The following is an 18,179-nucleotide window of genomic DNA, read 5'->3' on the forward strand; positions in this document are numbered from 1 at the left end:
GGGGGGGGCTGCCGTGCTCTGCTGGAAGAACATCCCCCTTCCTCTCCCTGCCCCCATGCTTCAGGATACCAGGGCTTCCTGCCCTTTTCTATTTTTGCAGCGCTTAATTCCACTTCTCATTTGCTACTGAGGTTGTTTTGCACCTTTTCATGGTCCCTGCACTTTCATGGAGATCAACCGAATTCATGGTTTCTGTGGAAATCACAATTTTGATAGGTCCCTAATCAAACGTTTGAGTGAGGTGGGAAGGGTGAGAGAGAATGTAAAAAGAGCCTTGGGTCATTCCAGCCAGTGTGAGAAGTGTATTGATTAATTGCCAAAGATGAGCATAATTTTATGGGATGATTCTCTTCTGTCATGGAGCAGCATCAGCCAGCTTCTTGGTCTCCACAGCTGGTGAGGGTGGGGGGAAATCCTCCTTATAGGCACTAGGCATTACTCAGCCATTTCTACCACTAGAGGGGGCCATGGAGGAAAAATTAACTCTTCCCCTGCTTCTATGGCAGCACACCTGTTTTTTGCAGCAATAACAGTCTAATCCTTGGTACACTTTATTCCATCTGTAGCACCCCCTAACTCAAGGGTGGGCAATTATTTCAGGTGGAGGGCCAGGTACTGAGTTTTGGCAAGCCATCGAGGGCTGCATGACAGGCATTCAGGGGCAGATAAATATTTTCAAAATTTTTAGGGGCCCCACAGGCTGGATAGAATGGCCTGGTGGGCTGCATCTGGCCCGCAGGCCGCATTTTGCCTGCCCCCTGCCCTAACTGCACCAATAGCTCTTTATTTGCCAAATCAATAGCAGCATTCAGGATCTTCAAAACATCTGCTCCTAATATGCCAACACTTCCTAGTGGGGTGAGCCCAAAAAACAAATAACAAACTGGAAGCACAGTGGGCTTTTGCACCCAAAACCACACTTGCTTACTAAAGATAACTTTACTTTCTTTTTCATTTTGCAATTTAGCTAATTACTGCATTAACCATTTGGCCACCAGAAGCAAGAAGCACATGGATCCAGACATTTCTGCCACCCACGTTTCAAATTCCTTCATGCTTGTAGGACTCAGAGCTTCCAACCCCAAGATGAAAGCATAACCCTGGTTACCTAAATCAGTTCCAGAAGGCCTCCAAATTTCCCATTTAGGTTGTAACCTTCTCTGAAGGAAGCATCTATTAGTCAGTGTATCTCTCAGCAGGGTTTTCACCACGCTCACCCAGGGATGCCAATATACTGTAATGTGCTTTTAGATGGATTTCTGAAAAGACTCAGCCTCAATGCCATAAAAGCCTGCCCTTCTGTCCTCTCTGTTATTGAGCTGGTTCTAGGAGTAAAGAGATTACTTCTCTTGATCTTTATTCATTTTTTGTTGGAGACTCCTGCATCACCTAGTGTTTTCTCAGTGACATCAGTCTCTTCTTCCTGGGACTCCTGGGCTTGAATTGGAATCACAGGAGGAAGTCTTCTTCCAAAAGCTCTGGGATGTGGATGTGCAGGCTGCCACATTGCTTCCTTGATTTTAAGCCATAACACTTTGTCCTGGGTTGTTAGTAGTGTGGGGAAGAAAAGGCTGTGATGAAAGGGAGTGAGGTTGTCAATGCCAGGCCGTCCTGGTGCTGCTAACATGCAGGGAGTCCAGCATGGGGGACTCAGTCCCCCATGCCATCCTCGCACCAGCAGTCATTTGATTAACGTCTCAGAAATGCTATTCCTGAGCCTAAAAACCACACGTTGCCATGCCATTAATAAGAGTTGTGTAACTCAGACCATTCATGAAAACAAAGAGAGAGACAAATTATTGATGTAGCCCTAATTAGCACAACATTCCTTTAGCAGTTATGCCCTTGAGACAAATGAAGCATGAAATATTGCTAAAATCCTTTTTTTATACAGCATATAGTACTGTGCTGTGCACTGTTTGCCTGCTTCTCTGCTTCTGCTTTCAGGATAATTAGTACTGTAATCAAATGTGAATTTCTTTTATTTCTGAATCTGTTCATATATCTAATCTTTTTTTATTTCCCTCATTTTGTTTGCCTCTTCTCATTCAGGGTTGTGTTTTGTACAGCACTCATACCATCTGTTGACTTTTTACAAATGAGAAATTAAGTGGGGTTTTTTAGATTGAATTCACATTGGTCAGTAGTGATGCATGATGTTACATCAGTATTGTGTTTTAAACAAAAAAAGTGTGTAACAATACAAGGAAACATTTTAAAATGAACAGTGAAATGAAGGGGGAAAATAAAATAGTATAATTAAGTATCCTATTTAAAGGAGATCTATTGTGCAATTGTTCGTTTAATGTTCTGAGAACACATCTGCAACCACTTTTTCAGGAGTACACAGCTTAAACTTTATTAAGGGCTGGTTACAAGACACATTTTCAATGGAGGTCACCATTAATGGCATGTGTTCTAATCAGATGTAAGCCCTCAGCACTCTTGTAAGTGCTGGACTGGACTGAACATCCAGGCTCACTCACGAGTTAGTGAATCATCAAATAGTGAAGAAACAGAAGTTGCTGCGTGGCTTTTCAAATCCTTTTGCATTTAATAAAGTGGGTGGAGTAAATAATATTGGCAAACAGCAGAGACTGTTGTGGTGGTCTATTTGTTGATCATCCCAGCACTTACAGAAAGATTTTCTTTATTAGCAAGTAATTCTTTATCATGCATCTCATGTTTGGTTCTTCCTGGAAGCTCTGAAAGTGCACAAGATATGCTAAGCAGCAGTAAAGTAATATTTTTTTCTCTACCCTCCAAGGTACAGGAACTCCATGAGGAAGAAGCTCAGTGGGTGAACTATGATGAGGATGAGCTGTGTGTGAAGATGCAGTTGGCAGATGGGATCTTTGAGGCCTTAATCAGAGACACCATTGATGTTCTTAACCAGATAAATGAAAAACAGCAGAGACTACTGCTTGTGTGACGTCCCTGGAAATAAATCAGACACTGTGTAATCACTTGAGCTATGGGCCTTTCTGCCTTCTGACACATACTACACCTCCACCATAACTACACTGCTGCTGGACTTTCAGCTGTGGATTTTAAAGGCCACTTGGATGTGATGAATCAACCTGGTTTTGCATGCCCCACCTTGGGAGACCTTACACTGGATCTCTTGTTTGCGACGAATAGGATCCCTCACTTGATGTTGGCATGTGGAGTGTTCATGTCATCCTTGTGCCAAGGAAGTACTCAGCTTAGCTGCCAGCAGCTCCCCATGTCTCGGACTGGGCTGGGAACTGTATGTTGTTCTCTGAAGCTGGGATTGCTGAGCTGGGAGAGGTTGGGAGACTGGCCACTCTGCCTGGAATTGTTGTCAAGAGTTGAAACTCAAGTGATCTGTAGACACGTGCACCAGTGATTATGATAACAACTGGTTTGGTCGGGTTTTAGCCATAAAGAAGATTTTAAAGCCCTTTACAGTGTTATGCCCTTAACCACTTCTCCTTCTTACCCTGCAGGCCCAACTGCATGCATCAGTTTTTCCACTCCAGGGTCTGATTCCATTCTAAAGTCCACTTCCACTTTTGTTGCTGAGGCATGGTACCCAACAGGATCCCTGGGCTAATCCAGGGGAATTGGTAACCTTGCATTCTTCATCCATTTACACAGTTCTTACCTCTTCCCTATCTATTTTACTTAAGTGCAGAACAAGAGCAAGGTAAAGGCTGCTGAAAGTTGGCTCCAACAGACTAGCCTGAGGCCAACTTTACTTCCGCCATGTAGCATTTCTTCACTTCCTGAACCACCAGCTGCTCCTTGATAAATGGATACTCAGGATTCTCTCAGGCATCAGACATGTGGGAGTGGAAAATATTTCTTCACACAGCTTTGGTCCTCAATCCCTCCCTTGTTAGCACTGAACTCTTATAAATAGGAAGAGCTGCTGCTTGACAGATGTAGGGAAATGAGTGTTCTGCACCAAAGAAAGTGGTGTCCAGTGCTTGACTCTGTGCATGTTTTGTGCTTGTGGGATTTGTTTTAACTTATTTTAAGATAATTTATTAAATTGGAAATCAGGAACATGTCCTGTGCAATGGTTGCACTTTCTTAGGTTTTGAAATGGCAGAACCTATGAAAGGTACTTGGATAACATGACATCTGTCCTGGAAACTTGTAGGGTCCATATTCTTTGCACAAAAAACCTCAGCCTCGTGGGACAATGGGGAGGATCAAGGGTGCCAAACCTTGGGAAGCAAAGGCACCAATTGTAAAAGGAACCTCAGCTGGAACCAGTGTCAGAAATTATGAAGTGTTTGGAGTAAGCTAAAAACAAGATCTCAGTACCCTTCCTGCTCTTATTACCTTCCCTTTTTCATCAGAAATGGTTTCTTCCCAGGAGCTATAGGCTGAAGATGGCCACTGTGTGGTATGTTTGGAGCTGTTCAGTTGCAGTGCTCTCTTGTCTTCTGAGGGCCTTCTTGACTTACCCATTTTGTGGTTCTTGGTCGAACATAGACAATCTAGGGTTGAGTGTTGATGCCTTAATAGTGGAAGTCCTGTTTACCAGCACAGGACCAGACCCAGAGTAGATTCATATTCTCCAGACATGTGGGAGTGTTGAGGTGCACTCAGAAGCATGTTAGGAGGCACCCAAAGATGCTGTAGCCCTTGATATGCACATAGGGTAATCTCTGACCCTTTTCTGCATCTGTCTGTTTCTTGGGCTTCCAACTATGCATACCTCCATCACTGCTCCATTGTGCTCCCTCCTTGTCCATCTTTATTTTTGGGAAACTGTCCTTGAAATATTTGCATTTTGCACAGTGACACAAACACAGTCATTTTTGTAAATCAGGGACAGCAGTGAGAAATGTTGGAGTGGGAGGAGGTTGAGCATATCTGAATCTCACCTGTCATATATTGCCAGCATCTCGTTTGTGAGTTATTAGTGATGAGCCATATCTACAAGAGCATAGTGAGCAAAAGAACAAAGGGAAACACATAATGTAGTGAAACATGTCTGACCAAGCACGTATATCTGTCTGTCTGTGCTAACTTCCCTTATAGCTGTATGGAAGTCAGATGATCCTGTTGCAACAGCATTCAGCTTCTCCTAAGCAATTCACTTTTCCATTTAAATTAGTAAGATAGCTGGGTTCATGATGCTGAACTTCAGAACTGCCAAGTGCTTCAAACAAACGAGATAAAGCTGCTGTCTTTAAATCAGCATGGTGTCGTGGATTGAGTCCCTGTCTCAGATTCTGTTTCCTGGGCATCTTCTTTTCAAAAGGGACAGTTATTTTTATAAATGGCAATAACAGTAGAGAGGGCAGAGCACCAGTACAGACATCCACAATGCAGATTTATATTGTGCATATTGTAGAAATGGTAGAAAAGGTTGTTTCCATCCCTGAGATATCATGGCCTATGCTGAGGTAGTAAGATGATTTACCTCTCTGAGGGCACCTGCTAGGGTATAGGGCTGGTATGTGGGAATTTGCAAGCAGCAACAGAGATTGTTTGTTGCAGCTGGTTCCTCGCAATGTGGAAGGAGGTTGGAGAGAACATCTCAAAGTATCTGTAACAATTCCCAGCAGGAGCAATGTGAACCAAAATAACTGCATATGCCTGTTAAGTGACCTTCTCAACATTGGATGAGTACTGGGGTACAATGGAGACTAGGACTCAAGAGCATTGAGACATGGTAATGGTCCCTTTAGGTCAGAGTTCATAACAGATTTTCAGCTGAGATGTGGAATCTCTGGGCTGAATAAACAAATTACACTTCACTGCTCTCCCTTCCCCCTACTTCTCCAAGTTTAAGATATTCTGTCATGATAATGATCTGATCCTTATTAAATTGTCTTGGTGAAAGAGTAGGAAATCCAAGGTTAAAGGGATACTGGTACTCCCTTTATTTTTTGAGCAGCAAATTGGAGCAAGCTTTCTCTAGTAGAGATCAAAAGCACTGGATTGAGTTGATATGGAAACTTAATCCCCTTTTCAGCCCAGGAAAAGATCAGTCAATGCCATATAGAAAAGCCCAGGCTTGTGTGAATATGGAAGGTGACCCTCTCTCACAATAGGATGCTTCCTAAGCTACTGATTTTTGGAATATTACTACTATACCTTTTTGATTATGTTCTGTTGCTCATAAAGTTGAGTAGTTTATTGAAAAAAAATCTATCTTGTTCGCTTTCTTTTCCTGAAAAAGTGGCCTTAGCTATTTGCAATACTTGAATAAAGTGTGTACCTGCAGAAGATATTCAGTAGCACAGTGATAGAGAACATTTAAATAACTATCTTGCAAAGAACGGAGTGCAGTTCTGACTTTTGTATCCCTTTGCTACCTTAAGAATCTTGGGAGAATAAAATTCTTTCCAGCAGAGGAAGAGTTGATGCATACAAAGTGCTTAGTTTGAACTATAGGAATTCTGAAATGTTTACAAATCACCTAAAATGGAGAAAAAAATATCAAGAACTTATTTGTAATTTAAAAACTAAATGCAAAAATACATACAGATGTGAGAGAGGAGTACTGTAATTAACCTGCATTTGAGAGGTTTTTTCCTTGACTTTGCAGAGCCTTTTGATACACATTTGCAAAGCCGCCTTTTGGGAGGTCTGGCCTCCTCATGTACTGTATTGTGCAGATATTAACAATAAACCAGTTTACTGTGTACGTGTATATAACTTGTTCACTTGGTTCTGGGCCAGTTTCAGTGAATAATCCTACCCGGAGCAGCTTTGCACAGTAGACATAAAGATGTGGGGTTTTTTTTGTAATTAAGAACTGTAAAATACACCAGGGTGGTCCCTGTGTACACCAGTGTAAATATCTTTGTTAACTGAAATGTACTTTAAGAGGATAAAATCTGTAAATAAACTGATTTATAAATTTAATGACTGCCTGCCCTGCTGCTTTATTAAACTGGGTTTATTTTTCTGTTAGCATGTCTACTTATGTTCATTTTAAAGATTAATCAACTCAGTTAAATGTAATTACTGTTTTTCTCAGCTTTTATTGATAGAAGAAAATTTAAAATATTTAGAAAACTTCATGGTGAGTTGTTTTAAGAAAAAATCAGGAAATTGGCTCTTTAGTATAAACGATCATTGAAATAAGAGTATTTCCTTTGACTTATACTTTTGGGCAGTATACATCTGATCTGTCTCATAGAATATAAGTAACTTGGTAGTAGGTTATTTATTCACTAGATATAGAGAGTGATAAGTCTAGATTAATGTACTTTTATTCAATCCATGTCTTATCTTCCTTACTTGTATAGTATTGTCACTTTCAAAAGGCATGAATTGGGTTTCAGAACATCACAAGTAATGTATGAAGAGTTTTGAACCTTTTTTCATTGACTCTCCAGTTTACGAGCCTTGGGAAGCACAGCATCAAGCATTTCTCTGCAGCTGTTGCATCTGTAAATGTTTCTATGTTCTTTTTAAATGAAAAAGATGTGCTCAGTCAGGATACCAGGAACTGAGAGGCTTTAATAAAAACACTAAACATTGCAAGATTCATGAAAAATTAGCCTGAGTGGCCAAGATGGATATATTTTATTACAAGTTCTCACACTGGGGATCCCAAAAGAGCCTGGGAATTTGGTGTCTTGTTCCAATTGAAATTCAGTGGAAGTTGAACACCTTTAAGCCACTTTGAAAATTCTTTCCATACATTTCCATTACCAAGGTTCTGAGCACTTCACTTCCCTCATTAGCTGAGCTGGTGAAACCAGACTGGTTAATTTAACTTACTACTTCCCATGCTTCAGGCCAGTGCTGTTCTGTTTGGGTTCCCAACTCTGTGTGGTGTCGCTTAAGATGTGGTTGTTTTCCAAAAATAGTATGGTAGGGGTCGAAGTTTATTACAGACATGCACTACCCTAGAGTTCCAGGCTGAGCAGCAACCTGAAGTGCTGTTGCTTCACCTCTAGAGGACCAGAGAGAGCACCCATCCCAACATGTCTTGCAGTGGGTGATTGTCTGGAGTTTCCCCAGGACTCTTCAGGTACAGAAGAAAAAGTCAGTAGGCTAACTCCAAACCATCCTTGAAGCATCCATCCCCACCAATCCCATGTGCTGGAGTGTCTGTTTAGTTTCACTGTGAACCTGGGGAACCCAGGCTGGAGCTTTATGAGGTCATGGTTGTGCATGCCCTATGTGCCTAGCAGGAACAGCTTGAGCCCCAGTAGCACTGCTCCAGGCAGAGACTGCAGGTCTTCCATGGCTTCCTCAGGGCAATTCTATGCCGCATGTACTAGCTATATTGCAGGTCCTGAAAGCACAAGCTGACCTAGCTGAGGAAGTTAAAGACACATCTATTGCTTTTTTTGCTTCAGTGTTGTCACCCAAACTGATGTGGCAGCCAGGAGCAAGGCCATATGACATGCCATAGACCTCTGTACAAACCACTCCAAACCACAGGTGCTTCTGATCAAGGCAAACAAGCAGCCACCGGGTTGGGAGCACATTGTCTTGTCAACCTGGGACAACAGGCAGTGGCAGATGAACCTTTGTATGTCCTGGGTTACTGCCACAGAAATCTGAACCATGCTGGTGCTCATCCTCAGTAACCAAGTCACCAAGATGAGGGCACCCCTGACCAGAGACACATGTAACCATCACCATATGGGAGCTCACAATCACTGACAGCCCCTGGTCCATGGCCAACTAGTTCAACATGGGCAAGTCCACAGTGGGACCAGCAGTTTAGGGAGCGTCTGGTGATCAAGGAGGTGCTGGAACCATGGTTTATCTGCCTTGACACAGGAGGTCGTGGCCAATTTCAGCTACTTGGGGGTTTCCTAACTGTATCAGGGCCATTGACAACACCCATAGCACCATTCTGGGCCCCGCGCACTCAAGGATGAAGAACCTTCACTGCGAGGGCTTCTCTGTGCTGCTGCATGATGACATGGACCACCTTGGACAATTGGCACGTGTGAATGCTGGCCGATTGGGCAAGGTTCATGATGTCAGCATATTTCTCAACTGACTGCTCCTGAGTTGGGTGAGTTTGCCCCCTGGATTACGAGGTGGAAGGGGAATAACTGCCTCTTCCCTCCCTACCTCCAGTTAATCATTGTCCAGCATGCCCACTTCACCCATGGCATGTGAAGCCTAACTTGAGATGCTTAGATGCCTGCAAGAAACTTAAATGATCTCAACAGCAGCCCCAGGATTGTGGGGTTTGCATTTGGGCACCTCAAGGTACTCTTGGGAGAGCCTCTGGGAGTCTTTTTGGATTCCACTGAACACTACATGTGCTGCTGTGTTGTCACTGCCTGAGCCTTTCACACCGTTTTCGGGACTCAGTGAAGCTTTTCGTGAGGCTTGGGCAGAGGAAGCATGGCTACAGGTGGGATGCCAGGCTGTACTGGCTTCCAAGCATGCTAGGGTTAGTGACCACTGAGACAAGCTTGTGTGTGAAGCTCTGGCAGACTACTTTCAATCCCAGAAGCTGGAGAGGCAAGAGAGGGGTGATGGGGGAGGACATAAATGACCTGGTGCTTGGGCATGTTTTCCCTTTTCTGTTTGTCTGGTAATCATGAATTTAATCAACTGTGCAAACGTGACTACACTCTGCAGTGTGCTTGACTGGCTGAAGGGGGGGAGAGCAGATGGGGGAAGTGTGTTTGGACACCCACGTCAAGTGAGCAAGACGCAGGACTGTGGGTAAGTGGGGAGTAAGGGGCACAGCTGACTTTACACAAGCAGTTCAAGGGAGTTCACTGAGGGAAAAGTGCAAACAAACCAAATCGAACAGAGCAAACAGAACCTTTAAACCCAAGACCCACCTAAATGGCAGGAAATGATGAGGTGAAGGGGGCCCATGGAGGGCAGCTGCATGCTCCAGCTACATGTTTCCAAAGGGTGGTTGGGTATTTCTTGGTGTTGTGCTGGAGGATAAAAGCACATGATCCCCTGTGGAGACAGATGGGGTTCCCTGTGGGGTGTCTGCAGCATGCTGTGAGTTCCCACATCCTCCTGGAAGACAGTGTCCTGGTAGTGGAGTGCTGTGAGGTGTAAGGGCTGGTTGCCTTTGACCCCACTAGGAGGTGGAGGGTGCATTGGTCCCTGTAGATCACAGGAACAAGTGGTGTGAGTGCCAGCAGCTGTTGAGAGGTTGACCCAGAGGGGCTGGGCCAAGGATTGGAGAGGCCACACCTCTGTGTCCTGAATAGGTGGGCTGCCAGGAAATGCGGGCTCATGCTTGGCAGGCCTACAGCGGGCGGCTGAGGAGCTAACCCTGTCAGAAGTGGAGCTGGGAAGCAGTGTGTGGTAGGTTCAGGGATGGACTGTGGAAGTGCTGCAGGATGGCTTGAGGTGGCCCATGTCAAGAGACAGGTGGGTAGGTGGGGGTGTGCCACCAGGATGCTGTACAGACAGTATCCCAGACATTCTCTGTTTGCTTCCTGATGGATGCTGTGAGCTCAGCCAGCTACTCACACTCCTTACAAATGCTTTCCAGCAAGGTGTCTGTGGTGCACTGTGTCATATACACAGCCTGGACAATGGTATCTGCATGCCCCCGAGCCTAGAACTCTGCCATGCACCTGGCCTGGGTGCGCCTCTGTGCCTGGGAGAGTCAATGTTCTTGGAAGCACTCTATGTGCCCCTTTCAGTCTTCAGCAGTGGCCCTCTCCTGTGTGGTTGCCATGATGACTACCAGCATCTCTGTTTGCTCTGAGCCATGACCTCTGGTGCTTGGCTACTCTGTGCCCTCCACTATTGTGCTGCAGCCTTGGATTCTCATTGGGTCATGAGGACTCTGCAGGTGCTGGCCCTGAGAAAAGAGCAGAGGAACAGGTGTTCATTTTAAGGCCTACAGCTTCAGAGATGAGATGAAAGGCTCCCCAATACCGATTGCAGGGGCTGTTTGCCAGCTTCCTTGTTCAACCTTCTGGCTGCCAGGATGTTAAGTTCATGAATCCCATTGTGTTCCCTCTGACTGGACTGTGTGCCGGTACCTTTCCCCACAGCCTTCTTCTCTTCCCTACCTAGGACATGCCTATGGAGTGAGATGCACCATTTTTTCCAAGTTGTGGTTGGCGGTTTGGAGAGGATGAGCTGAAGGCACCCACTGTTGCAGGAGGTGTTAGAAGCACCCACTGTCTGGAACCTTTAACAGTTATCACTTGCTGTTGTAGGAGCAGGACTTTTCCCCAGCATCACCCTGCTTAAGATGACCCCATGCCAGAGGCAGGTGCTGTTCACAGCATATCTCATTCCTCTACATGGTTTCTGTACTTGAGAACATGGTTGTGCCGGGCAAGTTTCTTGATCAGAAAGGGTGAGCATGCTATGATGGGTGAGAGGAGCAGAGTCACCCTCTGAATGTGATATCCAGACTCTCAGGCTACCTGCAACTGAGGTACCAGTTTCTCTTGCCAGGCAACTGGGCTGAGCAGCCTTCAACCTACACAATGACTGTTCACATGATCTGCTGATTTATTAGTTTTTTTCCCCAGTCCCAAACACCATTCCTGGCTAAAGCAAAGACTCTGGAGTTGAATAACAGAAGCAATGAATAGCACCCATCACCTGAAGTGGAACAGGGGAGCCAGTCTCATTTTACACATTCTTGGTTTGAAAGTTAGCTTGAGAGGTGGAAATGCTCTGAATTGTTTCCTTGGTCAATACCTTTTTCTTAAACCTTCTTCCTCTTCCCTCATCCCTAAATCAGATTATAAACCAATTCAATAGTCTTCCACTTCAGTCTAGAAGGAAACTTTTCCTCCATCTGACTGTTTCACAGAATACCATGGACATGTAACTAGTATCTATAGCGTCTCACCCTTCCTAGTTCCCACACAGTTAAGTCTTGATCTTTGGATGTAGGAGGGTGACAATGTTTGTCTGGACCTTGTCCACCTTGAGACACCATCTGTTAAGTGAATGACTCAGCTGAAATGAAATTTGCAATCTTCCTTAATTGAAAGAGCTTCCTTTAATAGGAATAATAGCATTATCACCTTCTGGCTATGAAGTTAGTTACAGTTGTTTAGCAAATGGATCCTGCTTATTATCCAGTCCTGGGATAGGAATAGGTTATTTCCAACACTACTGAAAGGAGGCAGTGCCATGGCCCCAGAGTGGTCTGCATTGCTCAATGGTACCTTTCTTATGCGAGGTACAGCAATATTACTTACTTTATTATATCCTTTGAATATTTACATATATACACTGTATTTTACTTACATTCCTTTTTCTATCCAGTTAGAACTCCTTGCATTACACAAGTCACCTGGTCTTTTCTAATCATGTTTACTACTTAAACAATTTCTGGAAACAACTTAATTGTTTCTTATCTTGGGGACTATCCATTTCTATAGTTTGAGAAACTGTCCTGTTTATCTTTGTGCCGCAAGATATAAATATCACATCAGAGATAAAAGGGTTTCATGACAGAACAACTCCCATTTCATACAAATGATGTTTGCCTACAGTTCTTGTTCTGACTACCCAAACATCACTGGAATCCAGTTTGGTTCAGTGTAACTACTTTTTTAAAACAACTAGCTGTGTGTGTGTTACTCTGTGATTGGATGATTCAAGGAATGATGTGTCTTTTCAGGGGACCTTTGGATTTGTGTATCATGGCATTTTCACCTGTGTCATCTGGCTTGGTCATCCAAATTACAGTAAATAAAAGCAATTTGATTTATTCTCACAGCCAAATCTGCAGCAGTGGGGCTGAAGAAGTACTCTTGCAACTTTCAACAATAAAGGTTTTACATTTGATGGGATTGGATGCCAAGCATGATATCACAAGTCTTCCCTTGATACCCATCAACCATCTCCCTGGTCACCTTTCAGTATGAGTAAGAAGGGCCCATTTCAACTGGCTTAGGTGATTAACCTGCGCAATTGTGTGACAGAAGGCCATCCATGACAAACAGCATGCCACTATGGTACAGTGGATGCCTGTACATTCCTCTTCACTTGATAAGTGAGTTATGGTAATTGCCCACATCACACTTCATTCAAGCAGTGCAATAACTGGTAAGTGGTGAAAGTGCAGCCATGGAGCCCCTCACTACTGAGGTTGGCTCCACTCTCGGAACTTGAGATAAGGCCCTGGATATACTGCTATTTTGCATGGGGGCATAGGGGAAGGCCAACTCTAAAACCTGACCACCCATCTCCCTACCCCATGTCCCCTAATCTAGCTCTGGGATTGACACTCCCTCCCCACAACAAACCCCAACCCTCTCTGTCCTGTGACAGCCAATGTGATGGTCTTTGCTTAAATGCATATGACTTATCAGAAAAGATTAAAGGGAGAGTGGGTGGGCAGAAGGCATGTATGAGTGGAGATAGGGAGCGGCAAAATGCCAGAGCTTTGTACTCTTTGCACTGCCACTGACTTGGTGCAAGCATCCCCCAATCCCTGCCAGCAGAGCACCCCTGGGCCTTTTCTTAACCAAAAACTTGAGTAAACACAGCAGTCCAAGAGTATGAAGTTGTGCAATGCAAGCCACAGCTTCATCCTGAGCTGCTGCCAGACCCAAACCCCACTCTTGGGCATTGCCATCCTGGAGTGCCAGCCTTCACAGAGGGATGGGGTGAGTGACAGGCACCCACCAACAGCAGGGATGTACAAAAGGGGAGATGGTGGTAATCTCAGGCCATGTTTCAAGCAATATAGTCTGTCAGTATGTGGCTGCATGGGCACAGGATGTGCAGTCCTTCCTCTGCCTTAGACAAGAGCAAAGTTGATGGTGGCTTTGATCGTGACGCAGTCTGTTTGCAGTGGGAACTGGGGCCCATCTTTCTAGCTGCTCAGGGGCTGGCATTTCATGCTCCAGGGCAGGGCTGTCCTCTTTTATAGAGTCATCATAGCTTGTTTATCCCTTCCACAACTCAGTCATCTGGCAACGCCAGGTCCTCCAGTAAAAAGAGAGTAACTACCCAGCTGCCTGGTGCAGAAATGAACAGCTCCTGCCTCCAAAGTGGGGTTAGCCTTAGCTAGGTTTCTTCAGTGACATAGAGGGATTCCTGCAAGGATAGGTAAAGGCTGTTAGAGTGGGGGTGATTTTTGATCCCTCCAACTTTCCTAAGTGGCTCAGAGGTAGACCATGGGAAGGGCCCCCATAGAGAGAAGTCTCTGGGGTGACAAAGGTGCATGGCTTGGGATAAGACCCTGGGAATGGCACCTGAAGGGAATACCCAGGGACCTGGGGAGCAAAGGACCTTGCCATGGTGGGATCCAATGGGTGGAATGAGAAGGATGGCAGAATGGCTTTGCAACTTGCAGTGTTCTAGGAGTCCTTCATCCTAGCTCAACAGCAGGGAACTAAACAAACTGCTGCCTGTTCTGTTTTCAGGGCAGGCTCCTGCAGCTGGTGGGTCCACTCCCTCTGGCTCTACCCCAAGGCTGCTGAGGGCTCACGGGCAGAGGAAGCACTGAAGGTAGAGATGCTGGCATCTTTCATGGCATCCCATAAGAGCAGAGCTGCTGAGGTTGTGACATGGAGGACAAGGGTGGAGTTCTACCAGGACTAGCATGCATGCTAGTGCTAGTCAAGATGCTCTGCCATGTGCCTGGCCAGGAAGAGCCCCTCAGCCATCTGTGAGGTGATCGATACTAACAAGCAGGCAACAGAGGCAATGCTGGAGGGTGTGTGGCTGCAATGATAGCTCCAGGGCTGCATTCTGGCTGCACTGCCTCTGCAGACAAACCACATCCTGGGTGCTCTCCAGTCATGGTCCAACAGTCCTGGCCCCATGCTACCCCATGTCCCCTATGGCTAAACCCATATCTTCTCTCCACTCCTTGGGGTATGTGGTGGGACTTGGGTCCAAGCAGGGCATCTACCACCAGGAGCCATGACTATGCTGTAGCCCACACAGGAGCCAACAGCAGCAGAGACCTCCACCTGTATTCATAGGCGCTGACAATCCTTTCACCAAGCCACCATCACTCTCCACTCCAGTTCCCAAGAGGTTGGGGAAATCATGCACCCTGTCTTGGGAGGCACAAGGTCATTCAGCCCCTATGCCTGGGTGGGCAGCACTACCTAAAGCCTGTTCTCTGCAAGGGACTCAGACATGCTGCCACCACCTCCCTCCTTCAGTGTCCCAGAGGTGTGCCCCAGTGGGAAGGGTAAGGGGCAGAGCCCACACTCCTTCCCTCCCCCTAGCTGCACTGGCATAGACCACAGTCAAGTTCTGTTTTGATTGGTAGAGTTTAATGGGTAAGAAATCACCTTCCCTCCAAAGCCCCCATCTGCCCCTGTCACTACTTCCCAACAACACCCCTCATCCTGTAGTGGTTTCTCAGGGGGTCACTCCCAGACATGGTCCTGTGCTTGCCCTCTCCAGGCCCCTTGGCCTCCAAGGCTCTGGATTGGCCCAGCTGGTGCTTTGCTTTCCCTGCCCAGGCTTCAGGAATGGACTTGCTCTTGGTCTCAAATGTTTTGCAGGACACAGGTGGAGAGGATGAAGCTGGGAACATCGTGCTCACTGATATCCAGACAAACCCCCAGTAACTGGGCTCTGCTTGTATCATCAAACTAGAACCTCTGGTATATGGTCTAGAGTTGTTCCCACTGCACCCGACTTGTTTGCCATGCAGCCTCTACCTTATCAGACAGGGATGTGTTAGTAAAGACCTGGAGATTGTCAAGGAGGTGCCTTTCTGTGTCCTCAGCCATGTGGTCACCTGCATGCCCTGAGAAATGCCCTGGATCATAGAGATTTCAGGTGGTCACAGCCAAGTTGTCTACAGCACAGTGTACCCCATCCTGTGCCTTGACCAGTGCAGCTGGGTCAGTAGCTCCCAATGCTACGTGACCAGGATCTGCCAGGTGAGGAGGTGGTATGAGTCCCTTCTGCAGTCTCAGGACTACCAGCAAAACTGACAAGAAGCCTGGAGCAGGAGATGGCCAGATGCTCCTACTGCAAGGATGGGGTTAGGATCCTCCTCCAGTTAGTCAATCAGCACTTTCCTCTGTGCTGGGGAATCCCTGGGAAGTGCTGGGGACTGGACCACTGCAGGGCATGCTGGGATGCATGCTCATCCTGGCCCCCTGGGCAGAGCAGCAACCCCCCTGCTGCTGCTCACTGAGCAATGCTTGGAAGTGGTGCTTCTGTTTGTGCCCAAGGAGCTACTTCTTTGATTCAGGTCCAGTTCCATATCAATTTATCCTGCTACAAATGCCCTCAGGGGCCAGAGGGTTAACTGGTCTGTTCTTTATTATGTGTGATTTTTCTAACAGTCCATGATGTGAAAAAACCCTTCTCACATGCTGTAAAAGGATAGTTCCTTCCTCAGAGAGTTTCCTCTCTCCATGGCGTGCATATCACAACAAGGGACAGGGTGACAGTCCTACGCTCAGATTCAGTAAAAGGAGGGCAAGAATGACCGTACAAAGCGTATGAAGTGTTTAAACACAGATGTATGCATCCAGTTGCTTCAGCTCCAGGTCTGGCCAGGGTGGGGAGCTGTGATAGCTAGAATTCGAAGGGTTAATAAGCAGTTATAACAAAAGAAAATGCTTTTTGAAGATATCTGGAGTAGCTTATGAAATAGTTTCTTGTTTGAATGGAGTATAACTCACAAGAATATATGTATAACTCTTTTTTCAGACAGCTTGAACTTTAAAAAGCAGAACTGAAGAAATAAACTGCAAACCTAACTGATTTTTATAATTTTTGCTTAGAGTTAAGAAAAAAATTAATGACCTAATCACAAGGTATAATTAACATAATGAGTTGAACTTGAGTGAGACCATGTTCATCTCAGACCCCAAAGTAATGTAGTGTGATTTGTTTATTAAGTAAACCCAAGCTTGAGCAGTAACTTATTGTAATGATGTCTAACACCTTTTAACCCCATAAGATAACAGCTATAGAGTAACATTATGAATAGCTATATAACAAAAAAAATTAGCATAAACAAGATATAAAAGAACACGCATGCTAAGTAACCCTCAGGAAGGATGGAACAGCAGGGGCATTGCTGTTCCATTCCCCTGGATCTCTCTTATTCCCTGTGTGAACGAAGACCAGATCCTGACTGAGGGACCTCCTCCGGTTTTCCTTCTGACAGAGTAAATCAGAGACGCCTAACTTCTCTGAATCAACTTGACGTGTTTCTAACTGAAAGACTATCGATAAATTACTAACCAAGTAAGAACTCTTAGTTAATTTCTCTGTTTTATTATTACTACCAATTTTAATTTGTATTGTTGTCTGTTTATTAGCTTAACCTTTTTACTAACTGTTATATGTGTAAACTATATCTTTTGTTGCTATAAGTAAAATTTATTCTTTTTTATAAGTGGAACTTGTTGCTTTCCTTCCCAACATCTCCTCCTCGATCCTGAACCAAAAAGCCCAGTAGCTAATAAAGTTGCAGTGCTCAGTCAGTCTGCAACTAAATTGATTACTCACAGTGCCCAGCTAGCCTGCGACAGGGACCCCAGCAGAGTGTGTCGGGTTCCCAATGAGGACCTGGCTGTACTCCAGGACCTAGAGTGGGACCCAGCAGCTGAAGAGCAGTCAGGCTGTCCACCCGCTCTCTCTCTGTCCTCATGCCAGTGTAACCACAAGTGATACACTCCAGAAAAGCTCTTATTGTGTGGAAGTGCTGTTTTGGAGGGTTTCAGCCACTTCTAGACTGTTTCAGAGGATACATGTCTATGGCTAGCTTTTGACACGTTTCAAGGGCATTTGAAACATTTTAATTGTTATATATGTGTGCACAGCCTGAGTTTCCCTCCTCGGGCCTAGTAAAGGCCACAACTGATCATAGTCCAATATTGTCCTGCTAAGCTGGAGGCAGTTTAAGGTCTCCTGTCCAGCCCAGGTCCATTAGCTCATTTAGCTCCAGAACAGACAAGCACCTCCCTTGCTGCTGAGCAGGCATAGGGGGCCTCAAGGAAAGGAGACTTGGGCCTTTACTCCCCACAGTCCAGGCCTAGGGCCCTGAGGTGATGGTTTCCAGTAAGTCTTGTTCTTCTCAGCACTCAAAGCTACATCCTACCTCCTGCCCTACAGCCCAGTTGTTATTGCTTTCCCTGTGGAAAGTCAGAGTGAAGCCCCCTCTCGCAATGGCCACCAGCGCCCGCTGTCACTTAACTCCTCATTCCCAGGGCTCTTCCCCGTCTCCCCACTTCTTTTCATTTGCCTCCCACCGGTTGTGTCTGCCCGCCCCGCAGCCCCAGTGGTGGGTAGCAGGATGGAAGGGCCTAGTGCGGCTGCACCTC

At 45.6% G+C, this 18,179-nt stretch overlaps 1 protein-coding gene across 6 annotated transcripts in view; it reads left to right on the forward strand.

Moving 5' to 3' along the window:
- The window catches only part of CEP350 (centrosomal protein 350), a 114,858-nt gene extending 108,003 nt beyond the window's left edge, over positions 1-6,855 (forward strand). For all 6 annotated transcript variants that reach the window (XM_014596018.3, XM_019500273.2, XM_059728367.1 and 3 more), the window contains one exon: positions 2,768-6,855. In XM_014596018.3, coding sequence (XP_014451504.2) covers positions 2,768-2,932 — 165 coding nt within the window. In that variant the 3' untranslated portion in view covers positions 2,933-6,855. The remainder of the gene's footprint in view (positions 1-2,767) is intronic.
- The last annotated feature ends 11,324 nt before the right edge of the window (positions 6,856-18,179 follow it).

The sequence above is a fragment of the Alligator mississippiensis genome, chromosome 5 (assembly GCF_030867095.1).
Source record: "Alligator mississippiensis isolate rAllMis1 chromosome 5, rAllMis1, whole genome shotgun sequence".
Lineage (NCBI taxonomy): Eukaryota > Metazoa > Chordata > Crocodylia > Alligatoridae > Alligator > Alligator mississippiensis.